Genomic DNA, 17,878 nt, shown 5'->3' with positions numbered 1-17,878 from the left:
GGGCTGGTGTCAGACAGGGCTGATTTGGTACACTCCAGTTCCTACACTTAATAGCTCGCATGTAATACACAACCAGTTATATTAATCTCTGCCCTGCTTCCCGCAGCAGGTAACTATGTTCAAAGTACAATGTGTGAAAGTGCAAAGGATTATTATTAGTAAGGATTTCTGAAAGTAAAAGTTCTTACAGAACACAAGAAAGTGCCTCAAAATCCAGTTTTTGAGAGAAGTTGGCTACAAACTAGATAGATGTATTAGGATGATAATCACCTTAAAACAACAATAGTCAAAAACAGTAGCCATCAGAATTAAGCTCTTTATTCATCTTCCCTGTTTCAAGGCAGTTCTTAGACAGTACAGAGAGCATTTCTGGCATGTGGTAACAGAGCAGGCACACTGGATCACATTGAGCCCCAGCGTCTCCCTGGAGGAGTGACAGTTATAGAAAATCCAATCAGGGACAGAGGGGAAATGCCAGTGAAATAAGACCCCAAGCCAAGGCTTGGCTTTAGACTTGGGCTGGGATGCTGCGACATCCAGGTAGGAACATGCTCAAGCCAGAGAGCAGCTCATTCCAAGGAAGGGCTGTGACTGGCCTGGATGCAGCCCCTACAGAGAAGATTCATTTAGGGTACGTGTTCAGCAGGCTGAGCACATCAGCCACAGAGGGACACAACATGCTCCTCCTGTGGGGAAACATGCCCTGGCCTCTCAATTAGCTCCAGAAGGTCAAGAGTCTTTGACTCCTTTTTTCATTCAGCACAACTTTACTGCTGCCTATTCTGTGCCAGGCCCTGTGCTGGGTGCAGAGGACAAAGTGAGGAATCAGACACAGTCCTTACCATCACGGAATTCAGAATATGCTAGCAATATCACAAAAATAAGTCATGATTCAAGGTAAAAAGGATGCAGAAAGGAAGCAGACAAACTTGGTCCTCAAGGAGTTCACAGCCTAGCAGAGGCCTATGGGCAGCCTGTGCTAAGGACCAAAGAGAGGCACATGCCGTGTGCTCTGGCAGCACAGGAAGGATGACACGATAGCTACTGGATGATACCATGGGGAAAACTCACAGCTTCTTAGAGAAGACTGAACAGCCTCAGTTGGCCCAAGTGGAAGGAATGGATCCTACTGCCTTGGGCGGGGGGCTGTGCAGCTGTGGGCCGACCTCCATGCATCCCTCAGGCTACCCAACAGGGAGGGTGCAAGGTCGCTTATCTGTGGACGTGACTGCATATCCTGTGGATATATGAGGGGAGACTGGTGGCCAGGAGAAACAGGTCCAAATAACAAGGGCCCAAGGTAAAGGTCCAGTCAGCAATCTGCTTGCAAGGCAGGAGACCTGGGTTAGATCCCTGGGTCAGAAAGATCCCGTGGAGAAGGGAATGGCAACCCACTCCATTATTCCTGCCTGGAGAATTCCATGGACAGAAGAGCCTTGTAGGTTATAGTCTATGGGGTCGCAAAGAGTCAAACATGACTGAGTGACTAACACACACACACAAGGTAAAAGGTTAGGAGCCTAGAGTGAATAAACCAGTAGGCAGGGAGCATGAGCAGGACTGGCAGGCTGAGTAAGTGGGAGGCTGCTCTGGGTGTATACCGCAGACGGGGGGGGGGCCTACTGTGCCTTCCTGCAGTCCCAGTGGTGGGTCATCTGTGCTCGATGGGTCAATCCCAAGGGCCCAAGAATAGCGGAGGGCCTCTCAGGTCAAAGATCACAGCCTAGCCAGTCCTCTCTTTGTGGCACCTCGTCTGCTTTTCTCTTTTCTTCACAGCTGCCTTCACCTGCTCTATCTTTCCCATTATCTCAACCCAACTGTGGCTGAAATGGGTTCAGTTAGGAGACAGGTATCATGGTATAGGTCCCAGGGCCCTGAAGACTTTGGGTAACTGACACTACAGCTGTTTTGGATGGTCACCTGGCACAGAGACAAGCTTCAAGTTACAAGGTTGGGTTGGAACTTGTCTGCAGCTCAACCTGTTCAGGCCTCTTTCCCTCCCACACATTTTGTGGAACAGCTCTGGCCTGTTGTCATTTCTTCTTCACAGCAGCCACCACCTACACCATCTCTGCAGCCTGGGCTTCCAGTGCATACCCCCTTCTCTCCCTTCCTAAAGGTGTCAGGACTCCTCCCTGCTGTGCCTTTCCTTCACAGCTGCCATCACCCCTCTGTTCTGTTCTCTAATCCTCATTGTGGATTACCCCTGTGCCCAACCCTCTTTTCCTGCTATTACTGAAATATGCAGACCCCCTTCACCTATTAAGAGTTTCACTGCTGGTCACCAAGGAGAAGCAAATCTGAAGCAAAGGGGAAGGAGAAAGGGGACAGCACTTTAAAGATGGATGCGACTTCTCACGAGGACTGGGCATCTGTGGTCCACCCTGGCATGTGACTGAGCTCCTTTCCTCGACTCCCTTCTTGGATGGTCCCAAAGAAGTCCTCATATTCTCATTTTCTCCATCCTTTAACTCTGGTTTTAGAATCTAGCCATCTTCTCTATTTCTATCAATTTGGGGTATGGTGCTCAGGAAAGCTTTGCTAAACAAGGAGTTTCTACAGTCAGGAGGGGCTGCCCTTTCAACCCTCCCATCCCCACTTCCTCCCTGTACCACCGACGATGCCCACTCTGAAAACCGCAGCCCCTGCCACTTGCCAAAGCAACCGAGGTCTTCTCTGTCAGCAGCTTCATATAGAGAAGAAGAGAGGAGAGGAGTACTCATTATTTCAACCAACAACTGAAGGTGCTACATGCCAGGCTAAATGTAAACACCTTTTAGTAGGCAATGAGGAGCCACAAGCAATTTTCAAGCAGGGACTGGCAATTAGAAAGTACCTCACATTATGCACAGGTACTCAATTATGGAAACATTTAGATAAATGTATAAATGAGTGAGTGAATGATCATAACTGTGTATTAACTTCAGCAAATGTATGAGAGGTTAAGGGGATTTTTAAAAGCCCCTCTAAACCGTGGGCTTAAGCCATATGCTTAAGTAGGTAAAGTTAATCTCTACTTTCATCCTATAGGAGTCTCTGCCATCTGACTGGTACAACTACATCCCCCAGCTTTCTAGGCTGTGTTCCATGATGAAGACTTACTCTCCAGGGTCATTACTCAGCACCAAATATATTTACCTGCTGCCTGTTTAAGGCATTATCCTCCCAAAGTAGGGACAAAAAAGGTATCTCTCATGATAGAGTATCTGTCACAGTAACAGGCTTATGGGGGAAATGATCTAAAATAAGAGCAACCATCTGCTATCATCTGAGAACCAGCAATGGCAAAGTTTGTCCCAAATCTATTAGATAAAGAAGCATCTCTACTTTACTAATAGTAGAGATGGTCCAAATTTCAGTAGGTCTGAACAAATACGCTTGATTCAGAGGTTTGTGAGTCCAGAGACCTTCTGAATGGTGACGACCATCTCCATTAAAGGAGAAGGCTGAGTGAAGACAACATTCTGAGAAAAACAAACAGCAGCTTGGACGAGTTCTGGGGCAGATGACTCCAGGCACAATAAGATACAATTAAAATAATGTCATCAGCAGCTACTATCACTCCCACTTAGAGCCCAACATCGATAAACTATCCCCCAGCTACATTTATTTTCTTGAATTTTATCCCTCTTCTAGCCCCCTAAACTGTGAACTCCTTGAGAGCAGATAGTGGGAAGTTTTGTCCAATGCTTTGAAGTCCTAACCCATGTTCATTTCTCATCAAGAACTATCCTAATAAGTGAACTTCAAGTTCATCTCTCATAGGAGTCATGCCATCAGAAACATTAAGTACCATTATTGAAGATCACCAACATTGAGCATCTCATTTTCTCCTTCAGAGGTAATGCTTTCTGGACAAGGAAGAAAAGGTTGAGCAGAGCTGCAAAGCTGGAGAAGGTAAGTGACCTATAATTCTGCTGCTTGGCCCGATTCCTCTAGAACAGTAGTCTGTAGAGCTTCGAACATGATCAGAAGGATGTAAGTGCTTTTGTTATTAAAAACAAAATAGTCCACCCACATCTTCCTTTGTGCTATGACACCTGCTTGTAACCTCATACTTGGATGAGTGGCAAGTCATTTGAAAAGCTGAGCCTGCTGACTCTTTGAGATAAGAGTCCTATATACAGCCAGGACTTGCTGATCAGGGAGCATGCAGGCACACTGCCTTTCCTAGGGATGAGAAGAAGAGAAATCACAGACCCGACCCTCTCATTTTACAGATGAAGACCTGAGGACCAGAGAGCACAGGTGACATGTCCAAGGTCCCAAAGCAAGCCAGTGGAAGAGCCAAGATGACATCATAGTCTCTCAACTCACCGTTCAGTGTTCTTTCAAATGCAGTAGCTATGGCAAGATGTTCATTTTGCTCTTTGGAGAATGAGAAGTGAAAACAGGTAGGGAGCAGAATATTAGGTGTTTTGTTTCTCTGCAGACTTCAGTAACTTCTGTTATCCTGCCCTCCATTGTCCTGGCTGTAACTGCCTTCTATGGTAGCCTTCTATGCAAAGTTGGGTCCTAAGCCAATTAGTTTTTACTTGGCTCAGAGTTCCTACCAGGGATGGGGCAATCCCCTTGCACGTGGCTCAGGATCTCTTGGTCTGTAAACAGGCGGAAGGCAATCTGCTCACACTCCTGCTTGGTCCCACATTCAAACAAACACCCAAACAAGCCCTCATTCTCCAGAGCAACCAAATCAGAGTACCCACAGGGCCCGCAGTGCAAGATCCAGGGGCGGGACCAGCAGGCAGCCTCCAAGGGGCTCTGGTTGAGGTAGATGCCTAGGTCAACCCTCCGTTTCTTATTGGTTGGGTGTGAGTACAAGAGCCATGATTCTGACAGGGTTCCAGCTTCTGGCTCTGGCCTCACTGAGCTGCACAGCAGAGGACTCTGCTGAATGGCAGGTGCATCTTTGCCAGCAAGATCCTGGCATCCACCTGGGATCTCCAGGGGCCGGAAACTCACCACACTGCCTTGGCAGCCATGAGGGGGCTCACAGAGCTGATGGCTCAGGGCTGGTTTCTGAAAGCATTCACCATGGTCAGTGCTGAGGGCCTCTGCCCGGCACCTGTTTGGTGTCCGGGCACTGCAGTACAGCACAGGGTGTCCAGCCTTCCCGATCACCTCTGCCACTTCACATTCCACTGTCACCATGGGCTTGATAAGCCTGCCATGGTGCCATGTGGCTCCTAGGTCATCGCTATAGATCATCAGGGAATGAGGCCTAGCTTTAAATGGCAGCCGAAAGCAAAAGAACCAGAATGGGATGTAGTAGGCATACGCAGGGATGATGAGCCTTCCCGACTGCAGCTGGATGCCATGACCTGGGCCCACAGCAAAAGTGGCCCAGTGTGTCACCTCTGGGCCAATGACCTCCTCAGTCAGGTCCCTCACCTCGCTCCATGAATAGCCAGCATCCTGGCTACATATGAAGCAGAGGCGTGCAGCATTCCTGCCTGACATAATCTGTTGACGCTCGGTGACATGGCCTTGCACACAGATGAAGAACAGGTACACAGAGCCACTCTTCCGCTCCCACACAGGACAGGGGTTCATGGTCCGGTGTCCAGGTAATGTGGCTTCCATCAGGGACTTCAGGGGTTCCCACTAGATGAGGGGAAGGGAGAAAGCAAGAGTGAAAGACTCATAGGAAGACATGAGGCTCATTAAAAGCATTAGTACTTCTCAGTTCAGTTCAAAAGCATTAGTACTTCTCAGTTCAGTTCAGTTCAGTTCAATCACTCAGTAGTATCCAACTCTTTGCAAACCCACAGACTGAAGCATGCTAGGCTTCCCTGTCCATCACCAACTCACAGACCTTGCTCAAACTCATGTCTATCAAGTCAGTGATGCCATCCAACCATCTCATCCTCTGTTGCCCCCTCCTCCTGTCTTCAGTCCTTCCCAGCATTAGGGGGTTTTCCAATGAGTCAGATCTTCACATCAGGTGGCCAAAGAATTGGAGCTTCAGCTTCAGCATCAGTCCTTCCAATGAATATTCAGGACTGATTTCCTTTAGAATTGACTAGCTAGATCTCCTTGCAGTCCAAGGAACTCTCAAGAGTCTTCTCCAGCACCACAGTTCAAAGCATCAATTCTTCACTGCTCAGCCTTCTTTATGGTCAGGCTCTCACATCCATACACGACTACTGGAAAAACCGTAACTTTGACAAAACGAACCTTCGTTGGCAAAGTAATGTCTCTGCTTTTTAATAGGCTGTTTTGGTTTATCATAGCTATTCTTCTATGCTCCTCTATGCAAGGAGCAAGCATCTCTTAATTTCAAGGCTTCAGTCACCATCTGTAGTGATTCCAAGAAAATCAAGTCTGTCACTGTTTCCATTGTTTCCCATCTATTTGCCATGAAGTGATGGGACCAGATGCCATGATCTTAGTTTTTTGAATGTTGAGCTTGAAGCCAGCTTTTTCACTCTCTTTCATTTTCATCAAGAAGCTCTTTAGTTGCTCTTCACTTTCTGCCATAAGAGTGGTGTCATCTGCGTATCTGAAGTTATTGATATTTCTCCCAGCAATCCTGATTCCAGCTTGTGCTTCATCCAGCCTGGCATTTAGCATGATGTATTGTGCATATAAGTTACATAAGCAGGGTGACAATATACAGCCTTTACTTACTCCTTTCCCAATTTGAAACCAGTCTGTTGTTCCATGTCCAGTTCTAACTGATGCTTCTTGACCTACATACAGATTTCTCAGGAGGCAGGTAAGGTGGTCTGGTATTCCCATCTCTTGAAGAATTTTCCACAGCTTGTTGTAATCTACACAAAGGCTTTGGCATAATCAATAAAGCAGAAGTAGATGTTTTTCTGGCATTCTCTTGCTTTTTCGATGATCCAATGGATGCTGGCAAATTGATCTCTGGTTCCTCTCCTTCTTCTAGATCCAGCTTGAACATATGGAAGTTCATGGTTCATGTACTGCTGATGCCTGGCTTGGAGAATTTTGAGCATTACTTTGCTAGTGTGTGAGATGAGTGCAATTTGCAGTACTTTGAACATTCCTTAGCATTGCCTTTCTTTGGAATTGGAAAGAAAACTGACCATTTCCAGTCGTGTGGCCACTGCTGAGTTTTCCAAATTGGCTGGTATATTGAGTGTAGCACTTTCACAGCATCATCTTTTAGGATTTGAAATAGCTCAGCTGGAATTCCATCATTTCCACTAGCTTTGTTCATAGCGATACTTCCTAAGGCCCACTTGATTTTGCATTCCAAGTTGTTTGGCTCTAAGTGAGTGATCACACCATTGTGGTTATCTGGGTCATGAAGATCTTTTTTGTATAGTTCTTCTGTGTATTCTTGCCACCTCTTCTTAATATCATCTGCTTCTGTTAGGTCCATTTCTGTCCTTTATTGTGCCCATCTTTGCATGAAATGTTCCCCTGGTATCTCGAATTTTCTTGAAGAGATCTCTAGTCTTTCCCATTCTATTGTTTTCCTCTATTTCTTTGCACTGATCACTGAGGAAGAGGTTCTTATCTCTCCTTGCTATTCTTTGGAACTCTGCATTCAAATGGGTATATCTTTCCTTTTCTCCTTTGCCTTTCGCTTCTCCTTTCTCAGCTATTTGTAAGGCCTCCTCAGACAACCATTTTGCCTTTTTGCATTTCTTTTTCTTGGGGATGGTCTTGATCATTGCCTCCTGTACAATGTCACGAACTCCGTCCATAGTTCCTTCAGGCACTCTATCAGATCTAATCCCTTGAATCTATTTGTCACTTCCACTGTATAATCGTAAGGGATTTGATTTAGGTCATACCTGAATGATCTAGTGACTTTCCCTACTTTCTTTAAGTCTGAATTTGGCAGTAAGGAGTTCATGATCTGTGCCACAGTCAGTCCCGTTCTTGTTTTTGCTGACTGTATAAACCTTCTCCATCTTTGGCTGCAAAGAATATAATCAATCTGACTTCAGTATTGACTACCTGGTGATGTTCATGTGTAGAGTCATCTCTTATGTTGTTGGAAGAGGGTGTTTGTTATGACCAATGCGTTCTCTTGGCAAAACTCTGTTAGCCTTTGCCCTGCTTCATTTTGTACTCCAAGGCCAAATTTGCCTGTCACTCCAGGTATCTCTTGATTGTATCTCTACTTTTGCATTCCAGTCCCCTATGATGGAAAGGACATCGGTTTTGGGTGTTAGTTCTAGAAGTTCTTGTAGGTCTTCATATTCAACTTCAGCTTCTTCGGCATTAGTGGTGGGGGCACAGACTTGGATTACTGTGATATTGAATGGTTTGCCTTGGAAACGAACAGAGATCATTCTGTCATTTTTGAGATTGCACCCAAGTACTGCATTTTGGACTCTTTCGTGACTGTGAGGGCTACTCCATTTCCTCGAAGGGATTCTTGCCCACAGTGGTAGATATAATGGTCATCTGAATTAAATTTGCCCATTCCAGTCCATTTTAGTTCACTGATTCCTAAAATGTTGATGTTCATTCTTGCCATCTCCTGTTTGACCACTTCCAATTTACCTTGATTCATGGACCTAACATTCCAAGTTTCTATGCAATACTGTTCTTTACAGCATCGGACTTTATTTCCATCCCCAGTCACATCCACAACTAGGCACTGTTTTCACTTTGGCTCAGCCTCTTCCTTCTTTCTGGAGTTATATCTCCACTCTTCTCCAATGGCATATTGGGCACCTACTGACCTGAGGAGTTCATCTTTCAGTGTCACATTTTTTTGCCTTTTCATACTGTTCATAGGGTTCTCAAGGCAAGAATACTTAAGTGGTTTGCCATTTCCTTCTCCAGTCGACCACATTTTGTCAGAACTCTCCACCATGACCCATCCATCTCGGGTGGCCTTACATGGCATGGCTCATAGTTTCATTGAGTTAGACAAGGCTGTGATCCATGTGATCAGTATGATTAGTTTTCTGTGACTGTGGTTTTCATTTTGTCTGCCCTCTGATGGATAAGGATTGTCCATTTAGTCAAAGCTATGGTTTTTCCAATAGTCATGTATGGATGTCAGAGTTGGACCATAAAGAAGGCTGAGCACTGAGAAATTGATGCTTTTGAACTGTGGTATTGGAGAAGACACTTGAGAGTCCCCTGGGCAGCAAGGAGATCAAACCAGTCAATCCTAAAGGAAATCAACACGGAGCTCAAACCAGTCAATCCTAAAGGAAATCAACCCTAAATATTCGTTGGAAGGACTGATGCTGAAGCTCCAATACTTTGCCCACCTGATGCAAACAGCCAACTCACTGGAAAAGACCCTGATTCTGAGAAAGACTGAAGGCTGGAGGAGAAGGGGGTGATAGAGGATGAGATGAATGGATGGCATCATCAACTCAATGGACATGAGTTTGAGCAAACTCTGGGAGATAGTGAAGGACAGGGAAGCCTGGTGTGCTGCAGTCCATGGTGTCACAAAGAGTTGTACACAACTGAGTGACTGAACAACAACAACCACATAACTCAGCAATTCAACTTCTAGGTCTGTACACAAAATAACTGAAAGAACAGTCTTGAAGAGACATTTACATGCACCTCCTTGTTTCACAGCAGCATTATTCACAATAACCAAAAGGTGGAGCAACTTAAGTGTCCACCAGCCGATGAGTGGATAAGATAAAAGGGATGAATGGCTAAACAAATTGGATAAATGAAATAAAAGATTAACATACAATAGATTATTATTCAGCCTTTAAAAAGAAATCCTGACATATTCTACAACATGGATGAACCTTGAGGATATTACCCTGTGAAAAAAGCCAATCACAGAAAAATAAAATATTGCATGATTCCACTTATATGAAACATCTAAAGCAAACAAATTAACAGAAACAAAGTATAGTATTAATCTCTAGGGGATTGGAGAGGGGGAAATTAGTTGTTACTCAGTGAATATAAAGTGATAGTTATACACTAATGAATAAATTCTAGAGACCTGTTACACAACAATGTAATACAGTTAACAATACTGCAATGTATACTTAAAATGCTTATGATGGAGGGATTTCCCTGGTGGTCCAGTGGCCAAGACTCCTAGCTCCCAATGCAGGGGTCCTGGGTTTGATCCCTGGTCAGGGAACTAGATCCCACATGCCACAACTAGCAGTTCGCATGTTGCAACTAAAGATGCCACCTGCCACAACTAAGACCCTGTGAGGCCAAATAAAAAAATGACTGTGATGGAAAGTTTTACATTAGGTGCATATTACCATAATTAAAAATGTTTTTAAAAGAACAAAAAAATCTGAAAAGGTCTTGAAGGTGTTATCTACTTAACATTTAAGCAGCTACCAAAAAATAAATGCTACTTTACCTTAGGCTGCATTAAAAGGTATCAGATGGGCTAGCCACCTCACTGCTGAGCTGGTCAATCTATCCTTGGGGTCATAAGTTCAGTTATGAGTACCATACTTTGCAAAGACACTGATCTCCCACACCAGGTCCCAAGGACTCTAATCACAGTTTTCAAAGGATCAAAAATCAAATCAAGATTATGGCCTAAGGAGCTGCTAAAAGATAGAAGACCTGGAGGGTGTGAATACTGCTTTCAGATACATCAAAGAGCAGTTCTCCACAAAAGGGACTTTATAATGTACAGAAGGACTTCTCCATAAGGCATAACAAGACCAACAGGTAATTACAGACAAGTACAGAGGATCTCATTTCAAAAAATAAGTTAACAGTTGCCACAGGATTAAGTTTCTCATTCGAGGAGTTGTGTAAGTAGCTCCTTAATAGAAGATGACTAATGAGTTCCTACTATGGAACTGCTATTATTAATTATATTTCACAGACAATGAAACAGAGAAGAGTTAAGTATTCACGGTCACAGTCAATAAATGATAGGTCTTGCCTGACTCCAAAGCCATGCTCTTAACCACTAAGCTATTAGTAGCAACCAATGGAATACATAAGATTTCTATATTGGGAAAGAAGCTGGGCTGATAATTCTTCTAATTTTAAGATTCTACAATTAAGTAAATGAGAGAATGAATGTGAATAAAATAAAGTGAAGAGAGAATGAGTTAAAGTGGACACATTTGTGACTGGATGTGACTACTGGATAGTGAGGTAATGTAACAGGTATGGTCTGATAAAAAAAAACTTAACTGCCCAACTGTCTGTGGCAAAAAGCAGAGTAACGAAATCACAGGCGCTGCCTGTCCCGGAGGAAACAAAAGAGCTAGAACTCCAAGTTGGGCTGAAGGACACCAGTGATATAAGCAGAGCTACAACCCTGGAAGGCCACAGAAAGACACATGATAAGGTGTAAGAGCAGGGAATGGAAATTCCCTAAAGTAAAAAACTTCCCCAAGGGGAAATGTGAGTAAGGCATCAAAAGCAGCCAGGGCTTGCTTGTAAGGCCCACCTTCAGCAGAACAGCATTTGCACTATAATAGCAAAGCAAAGCATCCCTAAGGACATGAAGTTTTAAAGGTGAGATTTCTGACAGTAGAAAAAGCAGGGCAGGTTAAGCAGATTAAAATACCTCATAAAAAATGTATGTATGATTATGTGTGTATTTATTCAAATTCACTGTCTCACTTGATTCTCACTTCAGTCATCTCTGACATAAGTCAACAAGAACAAAAATGGGTTCTAAACTAATCCTGTAGTTCACAGGCCCAAGGGCAGTTAACTATGCTCTCCCCCATTAAAAACACAGTAAAAATGTCCTACCTAGGGACAAGGGCACAAACCCCAGCTCTCCATTTATTAAGTGTGTGTCTAAGGCAAGTCACTTTACTTCTTATAAAATGGGGATAATAATATGTACCTCACATAAAGCATGGAGGAAGAAAAGGAAAAGGAAGAGAGGGGAGAATATGGATGTTGTTTTCCTCCCCTGCATCTTTCTCTAGTTGTGGTCCTGAACAAGCTATCTACCTGTTGGAGCACCAGGATCCCTCATCAGCAAAACTGGACTAACAATGCTTACTGCTTTCAGGGACTTATGAGAATAAGAGAACGTGAATGAAAAGCACACCACACGTTGGCTGAACTGAATACACAAACCACGGAGGCCTCTATTCATGAAGCTTGCTTGTACTGCTTTTTTATAGCTGTTTGACCTTGAGCAAATAGCAATCACTCTGAGCCTCAGTTTCCTCATCTGTAAAATGTGACTGACAACAGTTTCTATGTCACAGAGTGGCTGTGAGATTCAATGTGCCCCTGGTAAACAGTAAGTATTCAATAAGGGAAAGCATTGCTTTTACTGCTTTTTTATCCCCTCCTCAGCTTGGACACAAGGCTTTTCCTGCTCTGATGAAAAAGGCACCGACTCTGACATGCTCTGAGCAATGCAGAAAATGAGACTCAGGCTCAGATCTGGGATAAGGAGTCACCTGTACTGAGCGCCCAGTCCTCAACCCTCGCCTCAGCACCAGGTGGAGAGCATCCTCATCCTTGCTCGAGGAGCGCTTCTCTGCAAAGGCCAGGAAGGTGTGGGCAGGGGGCACGTAGATCAGGGCTGGGATCCGGTAGGTGACCCCTCTCTTGTCCTCCTGCTGGAACAGAGGGCTGCTGAAGGAGCACGATGTCACGTCTTCCATGACCTCTGCAAGGATAGGAGGGAGCTCAGTGTGTGTCCACATCCAAAGGCTCGCTCGGACACAAGTTCTGCTCTATCATTTCATTTCTGGAGGTCACCGGGAGGCAAAGATGTACTCAAACATGTATTTTTTTTATACAAAAGTAACATCATGATCTCAATAGCACAAAGCAAGCAATATGCATTCTCATTTAACAAGTCTATACTCCAGGCTCTCTGGGAATCCTGTGTAGCCTGTGTCAGGTGTCTCTCCAGAGAGATTCTGTATGTGCTTCTGCCGAGCATTCAGAGGTATTACCAGCCTGGATGGTTTCTAATAGTCAATTTCCTGGCTTGGAGTTTTTAGGTCTTTCAGGTAATACAAATATAAACCCAAATCCATACAAGAGAATGCCTCTGGTTGAGTACCCTCCGGGCAAACTTTTCCCTTCTCTTGGAGCCTACAATAAGAAGCAATCTTCTTTGTCATCTCTGTAAGTAGTAAGATTTCTTTTTCCTACTCCACTTGATCAGAGGATATAGATTTTCAAGGTATCTGGCTTCATGCAGGGATCTCAGTACCAACCAGAATCTAACACAGGTGGGCCTATAGTTTCATTCACTGTAACAGCAGATATATTAAAGCCCAAGCTTTGAGGTAAGTGAGACCAGCAAACATTTAGGGCAGCTGAGGTCATGTAAAGGGGCTAACTTCTCCAGTTTTCAGTTTACTCTTGATTTTTAGGCCCCTGGGGATTTCTCTTGCTTTCTTGGAAATTCAACTATAAAAGGCTTTGTTATACTTATCCACCATTTTACAGGTTAGCTAGCTTAATATAATGCTGTAAATAGAAATCTCTAGGTACATTTCTCAGGTGTTCAGCTTCTCAGAGGCCCAAAAAGGGAAGCCAGACAGATAGAATCAAGCTTAGAATTCTTATTTTTTCTATCACCACTTGTTATCCAAGCCCTGTCTTCCAAATCATTTGTAAAAATAATCAGGCTGTAAGAATGAGATCCACAAGGCCTTCTTCATTTATTTAATAAATATTTCTGAGTGCCCACTCAAAGTCAGGCTGTAAGGTAGGTGCTGAGGAGACAGAAAGGGATCAGAGGTCCCTGCCCACATCCAGGTGAGGGAACAGACATACATACATTGATAATTACAATATCATGTAGTAATTGTTACTTTAAGAGGTCAACATGAGAGCGTGCAGGAAAACAGAAAAAAAGCAACTGTCCAGATCAAGGCAGCAGTGCAGTTTTGAAAAGCTAATAAGTCAAGTGATCCCGTTTCATATCTTTATACTCTGGGCCTGGGGCATTCAGATAGGCACACACCTCACTTCCTCACCTTCTTCAGCTCTACTCAAACATCATCCAATCAGTGAGGCCTTCCCTGACAACCCCCTTGTCCCTCTCTATCCCCCTTCCCTGCTCTTTTCTCTATGCCACCTATCATCACCCATATGTTACACTTATTTAATATGCCCTACAGAATAAAAGTTCCATAAAAGGCATGTATATGTCTGTTTTATTCACTGCTATGCCTCTACACCTAAAACCCTGCCTGGTAATTCATAGGCTTGACAAATATTCGTTGAATGTTTGAATGAATGGGTGAATTGGATCTTAAAGGCCGAAGTCAACTAAAGGGTAAAAAGGAAAAGATCACAGAAGCACACTGTGAGCTGTGGGGACTCAGAGTAATCCAGTATGACTACAGTGCAGCGCAGAAGCTGTGGACAAAGATGGCACTGAAGGGGTCAGGAGAGGGCAAATCCTGGGAGGCTTCAATACCTTATTAAGCTGTTTATCCCATGGGTAGGGAGCCACTTAACAGGTTTTGGCAGATGAATGCCAAGATCAAGTACACATTTTAGACCACTCTCTCAGGTAGCCTTCTGGACAATGAACTGAAGGGGAAAGTTGCACGGCTTTGGGCTACAGGTTCCTAGTGTCAGTCAAGACAAGTTTGTCATTCACAGCATATGAGTGATTTATTTAGCATGTGGATTCACTCAGTATGTGAATAATTCATTTCACTGGTTTCTAACCTCAAGTGAGAAGAATCACAGCTCACTATCCAAAAGGATGGGGAGGTGGCCTCTTAACTCCAGAAGAAAAACCTCCCCTCACTCCAATTCTGGGTTCTCAACTGTCTTCCTCACACCATACTTGAGCACACCTCTCTCTTAATTCAGGCTCTCCTGCCAGAGGGTCAGGCTGTGTAACGGTTTAGAAAATAAGGTTTGGGCCAAACCAGGACTACATGAACTTGGGCATGCAATTTAACTGCTGGACCCTCATTTATAAAATTCAGTAGAATGGCTGAAAGAATTGAGGTAAAAAGTGTAAATGGTTGTTACAGGGCCCATGACACAGTATGAGCTCAATATATGACAGCTGTTATTTTTGGACTGTCAATCACTACATATTCTAATGTTATTCCTTGAAACCTGTGGAGGAGGAGGATGAAGACAACAACTACAATTACAACCACCCTTCTTTAAAGTATTTAAATCCCTCTGCCCCTCTGGGAGAGGTCATATTTTAAACTCTTCTAAGGATATGAGTTAATATCAATACTATTAATCATCAGCCAACACAAGATTATTGGTCAACATCAAAACAGAATGTGTCTGGGTGATAAGAATAAAGCACAGAACAAGCATAGGAATGGGCAGAGAGGACCAGGAAAAAAGAAAGGGACAGGGAGTGGATAGAACACGTTAAGGAGAAGCACAAGTTCTTATTGTGTGACCTTGCACTAGTCACTTAATCCATGTCTTGGATTCCTTGCTTATAAAATGTGGATGACAATAATACTTACCTAAGATGACTGAATGAAGAACCACTCAAAAGTGCTTCATAAACTTTAAAGGCACTATGTAAGTAAAAGTATAAATTCAGAAGTCTTCACAATTTCATTTATGGTTTTACTATCACTGTAATAATTAGAGTCCCTATCACTGTTTACTAACTATGCTGATCATGTTGATGGCACTGGTAACACATGTGGTGGCTGTGGCATCAATACCCAAACTATTTCACACAAACCATGTGCCAGGAGCTAGAGACAGAGAAAAATCAGATACAGTTCTTTTGCTTTTGAACTGTGCTTTGAACTGTGTGTTGAAGAAGACTCTTGAGAGTCCCTTGGACTGCAAGGAGATCCAACCAGTCAATCCTAAAGGAAATCAGTCCTGAATATTCATTGGAAACACTAATGCTGAAGTTGAAAGTCCAATACTTTGGCCACCTGATGCGAAGAACTGACTCACTGGAAAAGACCCTGATGCTGGGAATGATTGAACGCGGGAGAAGAAGGGGACGACAGAAGATGAGATGGTTGGATGGCATCACCGACTTTATGGACATGAGTTGGACCAAACTCCGGTGGCGGGGGTGGGGTGGGGGTGGTGATGGACAGGAAAGCCTTGCCTGCTGCAGTCCATGGTGTCGCCAAGAGTGGGACAAGACTGAGCAACTGAACTGACTGGAGTTGTTCATTTCAGCAGAGAACTCAACATTATTAACTACTGCTCCATATAATCACCTTTCAATCAAGATTTCCCTGCTCTCTTGCTGGGAAGTATAGTGTAACATGGACTTTAAGACTGACTTGGCTTTGAGACTTACTAGCAAATCCAATTTACCTCTGAGCCTTAGTTTCCTCACTTGCAAGGGAAATAATGTCACCTATTCCTCAAGCTTGAAGAACAATGTAATTCCACAGACTCCAATTAATCCAGTACAGCAAGCAGCCTCCAGTGAACCCCAAGAGAGACTTCCCTATTTTATTCACGCCTAACAACTAATACTTAAGGAGCACTCATCATATGTTAGGTCTTTGAAGATCCTACGGTCCAAACTCCTCTCATGGTACACAATGGGGTTCTCAGACCCACATAGGGGAATAAACTCCTCTAAGACCACTCAATGAGTCAGTAACAAAACCTGGACCAAGGCCCAGGACTCATATAAGTTTTAGTTCTGGGCTCTATGAAGCCCGTAGACGCTCTCCAGTAAGAAGAGTTTTCCCAGTCTCAGTTCCCTTCCATCTCAAAACAAGTCAGGCTTCAGTCGAAGGAAAACAAAAACAGAGCTAGCTAAGAATACCTTCTGGCTGTGTCTGAGAGATTAGCCCACTGGGGTGTCTCTGACCCAATAGACTGGATTTCCTAAACCCAAAGAGTGCTGCCGAACCTGTCAGCACAGTCACTGCGCCTCACGTTTTGGGAGGCCCTCCAGTCTTCCAGCCCCACTCACCTGCGCGGAACCCCGGCTCCTCCATCTCTCTCGGGCTGATCTGGGCGCTGGGTCAAGCACTCACGTCTCGGACACTGAAGCCCTGGGGAATGATCAAGCCCGGGGAGATGGGGTCAGGAGAGAAACTGCGGACGCGGACACAAACCACGAAGAGTGAAGAAACACGGCGACAAAGACTTCAAGAGGCTGGCGGCGGGGCTGAAAGATTTGGGACCCCGAGAAGAGCTTTTAGGAAAACAAATCCGGGAAGCTCGGAAGCCGCAAATCGCCGGCGGTTGGGACCGGCAGTTGGCTGCGGCCTGGAGTCAGCCCCGCCCCCTCGGGAACCGACGCAGCCGAGGCCCCGCCCCTCTCTTTCCTCCGCCCAGTCTCTTAGCGGTTCAATCTTGTTCATTCCTCCTCTTTTTGGCCCCCAGTTCCGGCCCAGCGGTGGCTTGGAACTTGCCCCTCCCTCTCTTAGCACCGGACACCACCCGCTCCAACTCAGGCCTAAGTTCAGTCTCCAACTGCCACACAGCTCCCTGGCTGCGACCCTCACCCTTCCACTCCGCCCACCTCCGTCTTCAGTCCCTTTTCCTCACGCTCTCCCCTATTGGTTGCCGGTCTGTTGATAGGCATCACCGCCTAAAACTTCCCTAGACAACTTGAGAGTCGAGCGAGAAAGTTCCGGATCTCAAAGGGGACGCCACTAAAAGGTCTTGCGGTCCAGAGCATTGGGAAACCAACCCTTAGGAAAATAAAAATTATACTTATATGTGTTATATATGTGTGTGTGTGTGCATGTATATATATTTTGAGTAATTGACAGTGGATTACAACCGCTGAACAAGTTAAAAGCCCACGTGTCCTTGTAGATATGCACAATTGAATAAATAGGGAAGGACAGCTCTTCCTATAGTGAGATTCTAATTAATGAATGTAGACCATGCACAAACTGTTTGAACAGAGTATGGTTTATGCTAAATATCTGCTTTCCTTCTGAGAGTCTGGAATTTTTGAAACATGCCAAGCAGAGTGCCCAGGCAACCTGCCCCCAATAAAAACTGTGGGTGCTGAGTTTCTAATGGGTAGGTTCTCTAGACAGAGACT

General features: G+C 44.5%; 1 protein-coding gene across 7 annotated transcripts; it reads right to left on the bottom strand.

Annotated features, from left to right (window-relative positions):
• Window positions 1-302: 302 nt before the first annotated feature.
• On the bottom strand, window positions 303-17,408 carry NEU3 (neuraminidase 3). 7 transcript variants are annotated; one of them, XR_014068426.1, is made up of 4 exons: window positions 16,790-17,379; window positions 12,333-12,544; window positions 1,749-5,604; window positions 303-1,568 (listed from the first exon to the last, which is right to left on the bottom strand). XR_014068426.1 is itself a non-coding variant. In XM_081539656.1 (4 exons), exons 2-4 carry the CDS (start codon window positions 16,812-16,814, stop codon window positions 4,525-4,527), a joined length of 1,317 nt encoding a protein of 438 aa, XP_081395782.1. In that variant the 5' UTR covers window positions 16,815-16,871; window positions 17,345-17,379; the 3' UTR covers window positions 303-4,524. The 7 variants fall into 7 exon arrangements, 5 of the variants coding, with proteins under 5 accessions (XP_081395782.1, XP_081395781.1, XP_081395783.1 ...); XM_081539656.1 differs by having other exon boundaries at window positions 303-5,604; window positions 16,790-16,871; window positions 17,345-17,379; XM_081539655.1 differs by having other exon boundaries at window positions 303-5,604; window positions 16,790-16,871; window positions 17,328-17,377.
• Between the last annotated feature and the right edge of the window lie 470 nt (window positions 17,409-17,878).

The sequence above is a fragment of the Giraffa tippelskirchi genome, chromosome 11, assembly GCF_054371585.1.
Source record: "Giraffa tippelskirchi isolate mGirTip1 chromosome 11, T2T-mGirTip1v1.2.pri, whole genome shotgun sequence".
In the NCBI taxonomy this organism is placed as follows: Eukaryota; Metazoa; Chordata; class Mammalia; order Artiodactyla; family Giraffidae; genus Giraffa; species Giraffa tippelskirchi.
This window is presented reverse-complemented; position numbering and strand designations above follow the sequence as displayed.

Bases quoted from the DNA above. Each gene is read 5' to 3' on its own strand.
- NEU3 (XM_081539653.1), bottom strand. From the start codon at position 16,814: ATGGAGGAGCCGGGGTTCCGCGCAG. The intron at 12,545-16,789 runs GTGAGTGGGGCT...CTATCCTTGCAG, and splicing joins GGAGCCGGGGTTCCGCGCAG to AGGTCATGGAAGACGTGACA. The intron at 5,605-12,332 runs GTGACTCCTTAT...CCCCTCATCTAG, and splicing joins GGACTGGGCGCTCAGTACAG to TGGGAACCCCTGAAGTCCCT.